The sequence below is a fragment of the Dromaius novaehollandiae genome, chromosome Z, assembly GCF_036370855.1.
Source record: "Dromaius novaehollandiae isolate bDroNov1 chromosome Z, bDroNov1.hap1, whole genome shotgun sequence".
Taxonomy (NCBI): Eukaryota; Metazoa; Chordata; class Aves; order Casuariiformes; family Dromaiidae; genus Dromaius; species Dromaius novaehollandiae.
The window spans coordinates 66,911,120-66,924,690 of record NC_088132.1 but is presented as its reverse complement, the minus strand read 5'-3'; the positions used below and the strand labels follow the sequence as shown (position 1 = coordinate 66,924,690).

Genomic DNA, 13,571 nt, shown 5'->3' with positions numbered 1-13,571 from the left:
TGTATTCCCACAGAGAATATAATAGTTTATACTGATAAAAAGCAGGGCGGAGTCCTACAATTGCATTTCCCCATAAATCAGTCTAAGATTGTAAACTGCCAAGAAGTATGTGATACTGGGAAAAATATGAGGCCTGTAGTAGCATACAATAGGGGAATTTTATACAAAGCAGCATGAATAATATAAGAGAGATCTAAGACACAAACATAGGTATTTAAATTTCTGACATGGAGATGGATGCATCCAAGCTGGCCAACAAATAATTTAATAATTTTACCTTTAAATAAATTAATTAAAGCTAGGCAGACTTAAAGCTACCTTTAAATAAATTAACTACTCCCAGAATAGTATTACTGCAATTAAAAAGTCTGAATAAAGTGTTAAAGAGGAATATCTAAAATCCTTTCTCTGAGGATTTTACTACTCCAGCCAGAGTAAATCAGAGCATACGCTACTTTAGCCTGATTATGGTCAGTTAAACTGAGACAGGCTGACATGTAACTTTGCTAAGCAACCACCTAAGAGCATTCCTGAGCTGAATTCAGTGGAATCTAAGCTCATGTTTAACTACTTTGGCACCTGGTTAAAACTACTTTGGCTTTCTTAACGTCCTTGCAACACTTGCAGATGTACAGACAACTTGCAGGATTAAATTGAGTTATTCTATGACAAAGTTAATTAAGTTTTGTGGCTCTGTGCAAAGGACTATGATCCCTGCCATGTGAGCTGCTTCATTATCCATATTTAACTTTGCTTATTATGGTATTTATATGCCAGGGTATCTTACATGATTTTAATATTCTTAGGGATGAACAAGAAGCAGCAGAAGGTGTCAGCTAAGGATGAACCTGCTTCAAGCAGTAAGGGCAGTAATACATCACAGGTACAGTAGTGTATCAGCCACCTCTGGATATGTATACTTTTATGTTTGGGAACTTGATAGCTGACAAGGAGGCAATATTTCTTTTGTGAAAGCTAACAATTTTTTCTTTTTTTATTGTGTGAAATCAACAACTGCAGAGACACTGCAACCATCAAATATGGCTCAGGCGCTCATAGTGACAATTTACAGGGTATACTGCAGGTCCCTGTTCCCTTCTTTTCCAGACAGAAGTATCTGGAAAGGGAATGGAATCAAATTACAGATTTTGTATTTATTTCATTATAACTCTTAGCAAGCCCTTGATTTCTGATTTCTAGATTTTTTACTGAAGAATAATGAAGGAGAAATTGAATGTGGTTATTGTGGTAAAACGAGTAACAGTTCACTTATAGCAGATCAGTTTTTCTTCTTCATAGCTTTAAACATTAAAACGGTAAAATACTGCTTTATCTAAAGCATACTCTTAGCAATTATTTGCAGGGCTAAATTTTGAGAAATTCAATTCCTTCCTTATTTATTTATTAATAAAACATTGAAAATAGCAGCTCTCCCTTTTGTTATTTTTTTACTTGGTTTGTCTTACTGCACTAATTAATTTTTATCCTTTTTTTTTACAACTCAGTCACAGAAGAAAGGACAACAGTCACAATTTTTGCAAAGCCGTAACTTAAAATGCATAGCCTTATGTGAAGGTAAGTTGAAAACCCTTGAAAAACTGTTTTAATCATGTGCATAGTGTTACTGGATGCAAATCAGTGCAAGCGTTAATTCTAGTACTGTCTTTTTTTAGATAAGAGACTATTGGTAATCATACAAATACTCACTAAATAACTAACCTTTATATTTCAGTGCAGAACATTTCCCTGTTCCAACAAAACCTATAACACATGCTGAACTTTCATGAAATAATCATATACATATAGTGACTGATCGTCTGCTCTGTCTTTCAAATGTGATCATATTCCCATGCCGTCAATATAACACAAATTATGGTCTTTATTTAAAACCTGTGACAAAGGAATTAAACATAGAAGAGTCAGGAATAACAGCTTTCCTTTTGAATTTCCAAATACCTTTTCACTGCTTGGATAAATATACTGTTCATCTGCTAACCAGTCTGTTCTCCATGACTGCTTCAGAAGTTCTGTGAAGTTAAAATCCAGTACATATGAGTATGGTCATTCTTGAAAGACTTGACCATTCTTTTAATAAATAATGAAAACTTGGCAGGTTTTGAGAACAAAGTAAAGATTATGAAATTTGAATAAGAACCATTGTGAAATTTAGATGTGTCTGATAATTAGACTCACTGGCCAAACGTGTGTGTGTGTGTATGTTTGTGTCTGTGTGTGTATATATTTATGTATTTATGTATGTACATAGTTCCTCTCACTGGCCAAAATATAGATGTACATACATATATACCTATATTTAAACTGAGTTTGCCTTATGTTTTGAGCATTCGTTAATTTTAAAAAGTAAAAATTAATAAGACTGGACCCTATGTTACTTCAAAATGCAAAACTTAAGTTATATACTTTTTAAAATACATTTTTTCAGTATTTTTTAAAGAGAAGCAATTACTATAAGTTAATATGATTCAAAAAGTGTCAGTCAACATGAAACTACAGTTTGATCTTGACAGAAAAATGCATAACTTCCATTCTAAAGTTTTTAGAAAAGATATGAGATGGATCTAGGATTTGCTAGAATTTTCTTGGCTTTAGTGCCCAAAGTTTCTAAATATAACTTACATCTTTCCAAAGTGCTGATATGTGATGGGAGAGATGAATGTGCAAGACTTTTCATCTACATCTTGTGTCCCTCACATTTATTAATGGATTTGTGATTTTTTAAGGGTGAATTTTAAATATTTGGTAAAGTGCATTTTATCTCAGTGGATATTCACTTCCTGTTTCTGTGCAAGGAAGTGTTTAGGGAAGATAGATAAAACAGATTTTTAACCAGTGTAAATTACAACAGGTAAATGTTTGATAATTTTTTTTAAAAGAAATAGTAGAGTTGGTTAATAGAGTTACAGTTAATAGAAGACCTGATGTAAAAATTGAATACACATTTATTCATGCTGGTGTTTAAGTGCATTTATAGAAATCTTTTCAAATATGCACTCATAGTAAATCTTCTATCTAGCAAAAAATAATTCTTTCATGTGTTGCTCTTATTGTGCTGCTAAACACCCTATGATCACAGGCATTGCTGTTTTCTAAAATGTAGGGCAAGTGTTTGTGGGCATCATAATCCCCTTGATTCATAACTATGCTTCTTATTTTTAAAAAATATTTGTTAGTTTTCAAACCCCAAATCTCTGGTATCTCGGTTTCAGGCTTTGTATTTCACATTTCATTTTTTGCTCAGCCATCATCAGACACAGATAACTCTGTGCCAAAGGCTGATTAATTGACACAGGTCCTGTTTAACAGCCCTCTGTCCATTTAAAATCAGTTTTTAATAAATACACATTTTCATTTTTCTTGTTTACTAGTCTCCAGAGCAGGTTTGGGGCCTTCAAAGAACTCCATTTAAGTGAAGTGCCAAATGACCATAAAAGCAGACTTGAGTTTAAAATCATGCCAGTGAACAACTGGCTCCCATATATCAAACATCTGTGTTTTCTGGAAAATATAATGTATTTTGGAGGAAAAAAATCAAGTTCATCTCCCAGTTTGTATCAGCAGCCAACTCTGAGGTTCTACACCATGCCACAGACATGCACTGGAAAACTAGACATTTCCAAAAGGCTATTTAAAGTGTATAGAAGAGCAATTATTTTTTAATGACATTTTCCAGGCATATTTTCATCACTCTGAAATTTATTCTTTCCCTAATAGTGATAACCTCATCCGATCTGCACAAACATGGAGAGATATGGGTAGTTCCCAATACTGATCATGTGTGTACAAGATTTTTCTTTGTGTGAGTACAAAGCTTCTTTTAACATTCAACTTCTCTCTTTTCTAGGCTTTTTCCCCGTGTTTTTCCCTCCGACAGTTCTAAATGAAATAGATAAAAGAAGTTTCTTCCTAACTCTTTAAAGAATCACTTGATTTTTAATTTATCTCTGTACTTATTGTTGTTAGGAAATGTATGAGTAAGTTAGTGACAACGGTTTAGTAAACATTGTGTTCCAGAAGAAGAAGTGCAATGAATGAAGAGTTACTGATTCTTCCCACTCTATAGCGTTACCCCATGTTAGTAAGTCTGTCCATGTATCATAAAATATCCCTGTTGTTAGGATCTATGTTTTAAAGCTAAGGAATTTATTAATGAGAAAAAGGCTTCCTGTCTCTGATGTGAGCATTTCCCCCTCTCACCCATGACTTATCTTATGGACTGACGTAGATCTCAGCCCTGCAAAGAGTCACGCTGACTTCACCTTCACCCGTGCTGGGGGTTTGCAGTGGTCCCTGTTGCTTTATCAGAGCGAATCCTCACAGCAGCTGAGTTTGCGTGAGGAGAGAACCTGTGGGGATTGTCACGGTGTCACCACTGAGTGGAGACCCACGTAGCGACAAGAGTTCACGCACCACAAACGTTGCGGTGCCGCCTGCGTGCGTTGGCAGCAGCCGAGCGCGGGGCACCCCAGGAGCAGCCGGCAGAAGCAGCCCATCTCCAGCACAACTCCCCTTCTGTCCTAGCGGGTTTTTAAGCCTGAGGCTTTTCAATTAAAAGGGAAGTCCTACCACCCTTCACTCCTGAGAGTTTAGGATCTGCATATAGCAGTGAAGCGCAGCAGAGCATTTTAACAGGAAACATGTTAACACATGGAATAAACACTCTTGACTGTTGAATGAAACAGAGTTGGTTTTTTTAGGTAGATTAATAAAAAACTAATTAAATTTCATTTTCTGTACTTTTTTTTTAGTTATGAAGATGGTCAAGTGGGTGATACAAGTATAAATACACAGGAACCAAGCATTCATAAAGAGATTCTTCGAGTCATTGGCAATCAAACTGCTACTGGTTAAAAGGACCACTCTTATTTAATTGATGTGATTTGGAAGCCTTCCTCAGTCTCAAAGCTGGATTTTGAACTGAAGAAGATGCAAAAAACTAATTTATTATTATTATTCTAAGCAAATTAACCCTTTGAATACTTACTGTTTTCTTACTTAGTATTTCTTATCTCATCAAAATACCTAAGACGGTATGAATTAGCAACTGTAGGGGTGCAAAGTCTATTAATATACTACAACTAATAATAATTAAACAGGCATTTGGGTTGCTCACAATAAACAGACTTTAAAAAGGAGTTTTGTGCTGATATTTTTATATTAAACTCTTCAATTGGAGGTTTTAGTACTGTATACTGGTATTTTAAATTTAGAATGACTGAATTATAATCAACAGAGAAGATTTTATAGCGGAGAACCTGTATTATGCAGGATACTTTGCAATAAGTAAAATATTCTCATATTTAAACACAATAAAAGGTTGTCTGGAACATGTAAATTAAAGAGATTGGTTACCTGCAGTTATCTTTGATTCATTTTATTTTACACAGCTACAGCTAGGATTTAGAGTCAAAGGTTAAAACAGTAATACATTTTTGACTTAATCAGTGAAACCAAATGAAAAGTAATGACACTGATGGTGTATCTTTAGTCTTCTTTATCCTCTCTGGAAAGAACTATTTATTCATTAAATAGTTCAGTTACATTTTTTAATTATACAAGCCCAGAAACAGCTAGAAATCTAGAAGCTAAATCCTTTTTACAGATTTGTTTTGTATATATTAATTTTGCAATTTCTTCATTTAATAAGGTTCTGTAATGTTTTTGCCTTAACTTTTGTGAGACTGCTCTTGTGGTTTAAATTAGCCACATATTTAAGTACCACCAGAATTAGAGCATTTTTATGTTTGGGTTGATTGGTACATTAGAAAATACAAACAAGTGTTAAATTTTATTGATTTCCTCTTGCTGAAATATTTTATTAATTTATTCCCAGGATAAATTGAACCAATTCAAATTTCTCTGTCCTTTACACTAACAACTTGTTTTTCTCTTAATAAGTGGTTACCACTGAGTGAGCAGGATGGCAACACATGAAGGGGCCCAGTCCCTGAATCATAAAGCATATCCTGTGCCCTGCTGAGCACCTTTGGCCCTCAAAAATTACCATTTTGCAGGATCACACCATTAAATAAGGAGAGCAGTTTAGCTTGCCCATCCATACACTTTGTACAGGCCATCTCGGAAGGTAAAAATTGACCAGAGAGTTCATACTCTCAATTCTCTGTTGTGTTATTTTCATGATAGAGATCTTGAAGATCCAGATAACAGCACAGCACAGGCTAGCGTTTGTTTCTTTTCAATAGAACTGCATTAGGGGAATTATTTTTGTACTTACTGGTAGTGGACGATTCCTTCTTTTTAGTCCAAGCTAGACTCTCCTTATTCCCTCCTGTAATTGAAATGTTCTGCAAGTAAAATAGTGTTATTGGGATTAGAAGCATATACTTGGAGATGTTTATAGCATCCCAGACTTATTTATTGGTGACCTCAATTCTGGTTTCACATCTGGACCTGCAAACCTGTTTCTGTTTGCAAATCCTCCTTTTGCTCTTGAATTTCTGTTAGTTTTCACTCGCATTTGATGCACCCCTAGTTTGGGAACCACTGCTCTAATTGTTATCTTTTGTGTTGGGATACAGGTTAACGTCTCAAAACAAGGAGGATTCCTGAAATTAATGTTTCTATATTAGGACTGCACTAGGTTGTGCAACTGCACAAAATCAGCATAATTCAGAAGTGGAGCTGCAAACCTGGAATTACCATCCCTCCATAGTTTGTCCTGCTACAAGTGGCTGAATCAGAATGTTTTACAGAACATAGAAAAAAATTAGGAAGCAAGTCCACAAAGATATCCTACAGTGACATACTGGGATGATTGTCCACTACTCTGGGAGGCCTCCTCAAAATTTAGGAAAAAAGAAAGATGATCATGAGAGAAGGGGAGAAGCCAGGTGAGCAGTCATCTTACCTGTCCCAAGTAGCAGGATCACAACTGAAGGCTTTGAAGGAAGAAACCTGGAATATAGCTATGACAGTGAGTCAGCCTTGTTTTGCATAGTGGTGTCATGGAACTGGCCATGAATTGAGCCATCGTAAGTACAACCACTGAAAAGGGAAAAGAAAATACATCTCTGCCATCTTTTAAGATTGCTCAGAAGATTGTTTTAAATGGCTCAATGGGAGGAAGGGAAAGTGGGGAGGAAAGCAGAGCTCTGCGGTGTACGTGGGGACCTTGCTGTTGTAAGGTGCCCACTCAAGGGAATAGTTCTGAGGGGCCTGACTGAAGCATAGCGGAGAAGGAGGGTGGCAAAGAGGGTGATGAGCACAGGGGCTGCAAAATAGTGGGAGAAAGCAAAACCTTTGAGGAAGAAAGGGCAGTTCTGCAGTGGCAAGTGATTTGTTGGTAGGGAAAAATAAAAGGAGGCAGGGGGTGCCGAAGTCATTAACATCCCAGTCATTAACAGCCCAGGTCTCACCCAGGTACATGAAAGTTATGGATGGAAGGAGAAAGAATTGGGAGGGCAAAGCCACAGTGTGGGGCGAAGGCAGCCCACTGGTGGGGCACAGAGCCCTGGGGAACTCTGTGGGAGCCAGGGCTATGGGTGAAGGTGTCGCAGTGCTAGGACACAAGCCCAGTGTCGCATACAAATACAGGGGCACAAGGATCATCAGTGCACAAGGTGGTGATGGAGGGAATAGATCTTGACACTGGAAGCAGCTTAAGTCTCCTGACATTGGGGTATAAGGAGCTCTGTTTATTCCTTCTGTATCTGCACCTATAGGAGTTACCCTGAAAAGCTCCCTCTCCATGGGAGAGGAGGACAGGATCCCTAGAGAGTCACAGGTGTGTTTCCTGCTTTCCCTGCTGTGCCCACATCCATGGGACTGTGCCAACACTGTGAGTCCAAAGGAATTGAAGGTTTTCCCTTTATTTGCTCTCAGCTCTGTGCAGTCACACGAGGGAGCATGCAGGCTTTAAGGAGAGCGCATGGTCTGGGAGTACCAGTCTTAATTGGTGTGTTTTTCTTTCTCAGATTACCTCATTTAAGAAGCAGATTGTCCTGATTGAACTCCTATTTACCCATAGAGGTATTTGTTTAAAGAAATCTCCTGTGCATAAAAATTAACTTGAAAAAAGTGTGAGGACCTGACCCTGTAAGGTCCTGAGAGGCTAAGCCTTATAAAACCCCATTATTGGAGGAGCTGAAGAGCAATGAGCTCATTGCAGAGTCAATCTCTCCATGAAAGTATGCTACTTTTCTCACCATCTTTATTTTCCTTACCTCTACCATGCACCTAATTGTGTAGGAAGCTAAGTTAATTTCCTCACGAGGATAAAAATTTGTTCTGAGATACTACAGTCATGATCTGCAGGTGCCAGAGTCTGTGCAGAGTGATGCATCATCTGAGAGCTCATCACTCCGCGGGAGTTGAGGGAAACCAGGACTTTACGGAATTGCATCCCACAGAAATCCCCCTACTTTACCAACAGCAATAGAGTTAAACTGAAATTCACTTGCTACACAGTACCTCTGTCACTTCTTTTCTTTAGCCGAAATGTTAACTGGAAACAACTTCTAGATGTTACATTATCTGCAGGTGAAAATGATTCTTCAGATTGTTCCTTTAACACAGTGTTAGTTCTCATCATTTTAGAAAGGTGAAGGGAAAGAGGGAGATTCTTTGGGGTTTTGTAACTCAAAAATGAATAGCCCTTCTAAAAACTGAAGCAAATACTTGATCATCAAGAGCTGGAATGAAAAAGCATGAGGAGAAGGTTTTCTCTGCGGGATTTTCCCCTAGAAGTTTTATCTAAGGGTGGGGGTTGCATATTGTCAAATTCTTCCAAATACTTAAATTTGCAAGGATTCCAGGGGATGAAAAATAAAAGCCAGGGTCATCTGAACAAAGGCCTGTGTTATTTGTAAAGCGTTTCCCCTTCCTGCTGTTCCTCTGTGTAAGAGCAATCCTTGAGATTCCCTTTGTGAAGATGCAGGCTTTTCACAGATAGCTTTTAATGACAGAGGGAAAACAGATCCCCAAGCTCTCTTACCTTCCTTGGTAGAAATCTCCATGAGGCCATATCTATCTAGCTGTAACCACGTCCAACATGGAGCAACCTAGAGCACTCCCGGGAAAACTTTCTAACTTCTTCCTGCATACTACACCAAATTACAAACCCGCAGATATAAACGGTTTGATGGAAAAATTATTTTAATACCTTAATGTTGCACCCTGATTATAAATTGCCATATTTATACTTCTATGAGTATTTTAAACATTGAGAAAGGAATTTTAAAAAAAAAAGCTTTTAAACCTGTCTTAGATGTTTAGCATTCAAGGGGTTAAGCAATATGGGTTATCTTCTTATATGATATGAATCAGCATAGCTCTATTTTCTTCAGCAGTGCTACACTGTTTTAATCACCTCAGTCTTTAGCTCCGTATTACTTAACATAGAATGGCCAGTTTGTATAATATTCTGCTTAATGTTTTACCGGAATTAGCCAATGACACCAGATTTGTTTATGCTTGTATTTTTCTCTAAAGCCCTTGAAAAACTGTTATTGATGCTGTGTAATTTTAATATTATAGTTGTCAGTACTAAAAATGAATCTGATGAATAATGCTAAGATTATGCTTTTGTTAATACAAATCTATGACCATTTCCAAATGAAGACTTTGTGCTTAGATCAAATATACTATGTTTATAAATCACTTCTTACTACAGAAATAATTAGTGTACTTCCAACATTGATGAGTACAAAGTTCCGGAAAAGGACAACTGAATGAAGAGATTCATGATTTAAAAAGAAAATCTAAAAAAAACCCTAAACAAATACGGAAACAGTATCCAATTACTTAAGCATTGTATTAGTTTAAATGGATTTCTTCTTGGCTTTAGAAAATGTAAGTCAAATAAAAAGAATACTTGTCGTGACTGACAGGGAGATAACTATACAGAAGTAAAAGCACTCTGTAATCTTAGCATTTTCAAAACATATAGGTTTTGGGTCTGATCCTGCATTGTGCTGAACACCCATTGAAGGTGCTGAGGGTTAGGCCCTGGAACAAATGTAAGTGGTGTTTTTTGTACTAGTCATTTCTCACTCCTATGGCAAGTTTTTTAATAGCTTCTGAAGCAAAGGCCCATTGCAAATGAGATCGCATTAGATGTAGAAATCCGTGCATCTTTAGATCCATATGCCTAGGTGGAATTTAGCAGGACTGAGCTTTTCTTTGGCTGCATTGTTGCGAAGACTGCTGTAGACTGAGCAGCAACCTTGTTGGTGAAGGCGACTGAGAGAAATGGCAGTAAAGGCCCCGGTAGCTGGAGCCGGGGTGGGCTCGCAGAGCTGCCTCCCGCCGGCCGCCGCGGCCGGGGCACTGCGCTGGCAGCGCCGCAACAGCCCCGCCGCTGCCCGTCGGCTTTCACGCTGTCTCTTCGGGCATTTAGGGTCCTACAACGCTGTATTTGCATAACGGAGGTGTCAGTCCAACGTCCTGCTGAATTTCTTCATTACAAACACTACCTCAAGGTGAAGGACGAGCCTGTTGACTAAAGTATGTAAGGTTTTTTGTTTGAAGAGCAGTTAAAATGTGCGCAGGACTAAAAGTCATCCAAAAAGTATCTTGAGTCTAGCCTGTCCGGGCAGTAATAATGATCAAAATTATTCCTTGCAGTGGTCGAGTGTAGGGAAACTTGTGCTTCAGAAGGGGATAAATTTAAAAAGAAAAGTGGCTTTTTTATGGAAGAAGGCGGCTTTCTTTGGCGGGCTGAATTTCAGGATTTGGTTTTGGAAGCTTTAGATTTGAAAGCTTGGAGCTCCTTTTGTCTTACCTGGATGGAAGCTCTTTGCCTGTGCTCACTAGCTGAAGCAACAGCCGCCCAGAACACCAAATGGAACAATGTACATTGGGCTGTTGTTTAGCGTGACAAACTTAAATATTTTGATTGTTTTTTTCCTGCTAAATGTTAGTCTGCCAATGGACAGCTGCAGTGTAAACTACCCATTACACTTTGCGTTGGGATTTTGTATGCAGTATGATACATTAGGTATTAAGACTTTTTGTAGGGGGAAAAAAAAAAAGAATTCAAGTAGATTTTAGATGAACATATCTAGTGTGTGAAAAAGCTGTTGAAGAATAGATTACATTAAACATTTACCAGCAAGTCAGTAAAAATAGTCCTTATATGTAGACGTTCAATATAATTTAAGGTTCTAAAAACAATTTTTAAATTTACCTAATATGTATGATATCGTTGAATTTTAAAAAGCAGCCACTCCTTTATGTAAACATAAGAATATGCCTATGTTTCTTTTAATTCTACAGCCTTTTTTTCTCCAAATAAATTTATTAAATTTTGTGCACAAAATAGTACTTCAGCCTGCTATTTAGCCTATGGTGCCTTAGAGTTATTACAAATATTTAACAACATGTAGATAATGTAAATACTGCCAAAAGATCACTAAGGCCAAATATTTTCTCTATTCACTTTTTACTGCACTTGCTTTCTATTGCTATTTAAGCCCCTTTTATCCAGCTTTGTAACAGTTATAACATTGTAGCCAATGTAAATGTTTACTTTCAATAAATCTGAATTTGTTCAACAAGTACTGTGCATTTGGGCGCTATTTTGAGAACTTTGTTCGAAGTTAAAACATTCTTCTAAGAAGTAAACTGAGTCTGATACTATTTCTTCACTTTCACTGGTCTCAACAACATCTAAAGGTCATAGATAAAACTTTTCTGCAATGATCTTTTTAAAAACACTTAAGTGAAGAGAAAAAACAGCTTTCCATGCTGCGTTTATCTGAATGGGTTTCCAACTGGTTCAAAATACAAATACTGGGAACAAAGCAGTATTTTGCATGCACAGTGTCATATAAAATGCATAAGGATGTCACAAGTTGCATTTTATAATTGATTTTAAAGAATAAGATTTTAGTCTTGTTTTTTTCCATAGAACTGGTTTTGTCATGAAAACACAGCAGATATATGAAGAACCATGTCATACTTAATGTGGGTATGTTTAAAGTATAAATGCACATCTGCAGCTCATAAAATATGCAGACATTTGTGGAACTGGTTATTAATTGGGTGAATGTACTATTTTTTTCATTGCCTGTGAGCACATTTTATTTTTGAATTAAGGTATGAGTGGATATTAACTTGTATCTTTTTAAACTTTTAGCTTTTGCTTTGTAAAATCTGTTCTTATTGAAGATTTTGGGCTGGAAAAGTGAAAATAATACTATTATTTTGAATGCTGGTAACTATTTTACACAAATGTAAAATGAGACAGGAAAAAAACATATCATTGCTACCTGAAAAGACTGATAATTTGCCTTTGATTAGTGTCTGCAGGCTGGAGCTTGAATTCTGTAGTGCACGAGAGATTGCTTATTTTGGGGAGCTTTGAGCTGGAACATGCTGTGACTTCCAAATGTGCAAAGCCAAGAATTAAATCAGTGGTGAAATCTCAGACTCCCAATAAAATCGGAACCCACAGATAGCAGGAGGGACAGGATTTGTACTAGCTTTGGCCTAACTGTTACTCCGTTTCCAAGTCACTGCATATTAAGCTCTCTCAATATGCATCAACTGTCAAATTTCCAATAGGAAAGTTTATTCAGATTTTATTCACCTATTGAGGAGTTTAATGTGTGGCATGAGAGATTAATAATCTAAACATTAATTGCCAGCAATACAAAATTATTGCAACAGAGCAGGGCTGCTTTCAAATGCACACACTGCTTTTTTGACAGGAGGGGAAGCAGAACATCTTCTAAGAAGAGATATTGTGGCTGATGAGACGAGTATGTACGGTATTCATTAAAATGTATTTACACGCTTGGCCAGCTTCCTTTTTTGTGAATGACGATGCAGTGCAAGTTGCAGCAGATAATTTTACATGGGACACACAGCTAGGGACCCCTCCAAGAGGAATTTGTCCATCTGTAATATTGGGAAGATGCTTAAATAAGACTGCAGTAAGTGAATGAAACCATTAGTAGCTGAGGCCCACATATTTGCTCTGCTCCACCTATCAGCACAGTGAAAGTTCTCTAATTACTGAAGAAAAGAAATCTTAAGGAATGTAACAAGACTTTAGGGCTCGGTGCCTTGCAAAAGCCTAGTACGAAAACAGGTGAAAAAGAGGAAAAGCACGTAAAAAAAAATACAGTCAATTTTAGATTGGCATTTTTTGTTAATCCACGCAATAGCTCCCTCAGGATGATTTTCTTAAATGTGGCAAACATGTTCCATTCAAGTTAGGGAGAGAGAAGTGCAATTCAACAAAAGGAAATTGAAGCGTCTGAACTGGGCATAAGACCCTTTTAGTAGCAGCACTGAATGTAGCAAGGCCTAGTGCAAGGCATCAACTATTGGATTTCATCCAGTCTCAGAAAACTGACATTCTGCAAAATACTGAAGCTGTGGGAATAACACTAGCAGCAGGAACAGTGGCTGCTGCTGAAGCAAGAGCAGTGCAAGTCTCAAGAGGTCATGTCTGGAAAAAAATACAGGAACTCCTGGCTTAAAGTTTGTTCAACAAAAGCCAGAGCTTATCATCAGCAAAGCAATTCTAATTTGTTACTTTTAAAGAGAAAGCGTTCCATTGTTTGGAGCAAATGGAAAAAAAAATA

At 37.2% G+C, this 13,571-nt stretch overlaps 1 protein-coding gene across 2 annotated transcripts in view; it reads left to right on the top strand.

Moving 5' to 3' along the window:
• LOC135325134 (protein mono-ADP-ribosyltransferase PARP8) overlaps positions 1-11,534 on the top strand; it is a 117,489-nt gene extending 105,955 nt beyond the window's left edge. For both annotated transcript variants that reach the window (XM_064502763.1, XM_064502762.1), the window contains 4 exons: positions 807-883; positions 1,506-1,575; positions 3,733-3,817; positions 4,767-11,534. In XM_064502763.1, the coding sequence (XP_064358833.1) occupies positions 807-883; positions 1,506-1,575; positions 3,733-3,817; positions 4,767-4,869 (335 nt within the window). In that variant the 3' untranslated portion in view covers positions 4,870-11,534. The remainder of the gene's footprint in view (positions 1-806; positions 884-1,505; positions 1,576-3,732; positions 3,818-4,766) is intronic.
• Positions 11,535-13,571: the final 2,037 nt, after the last annotated feature.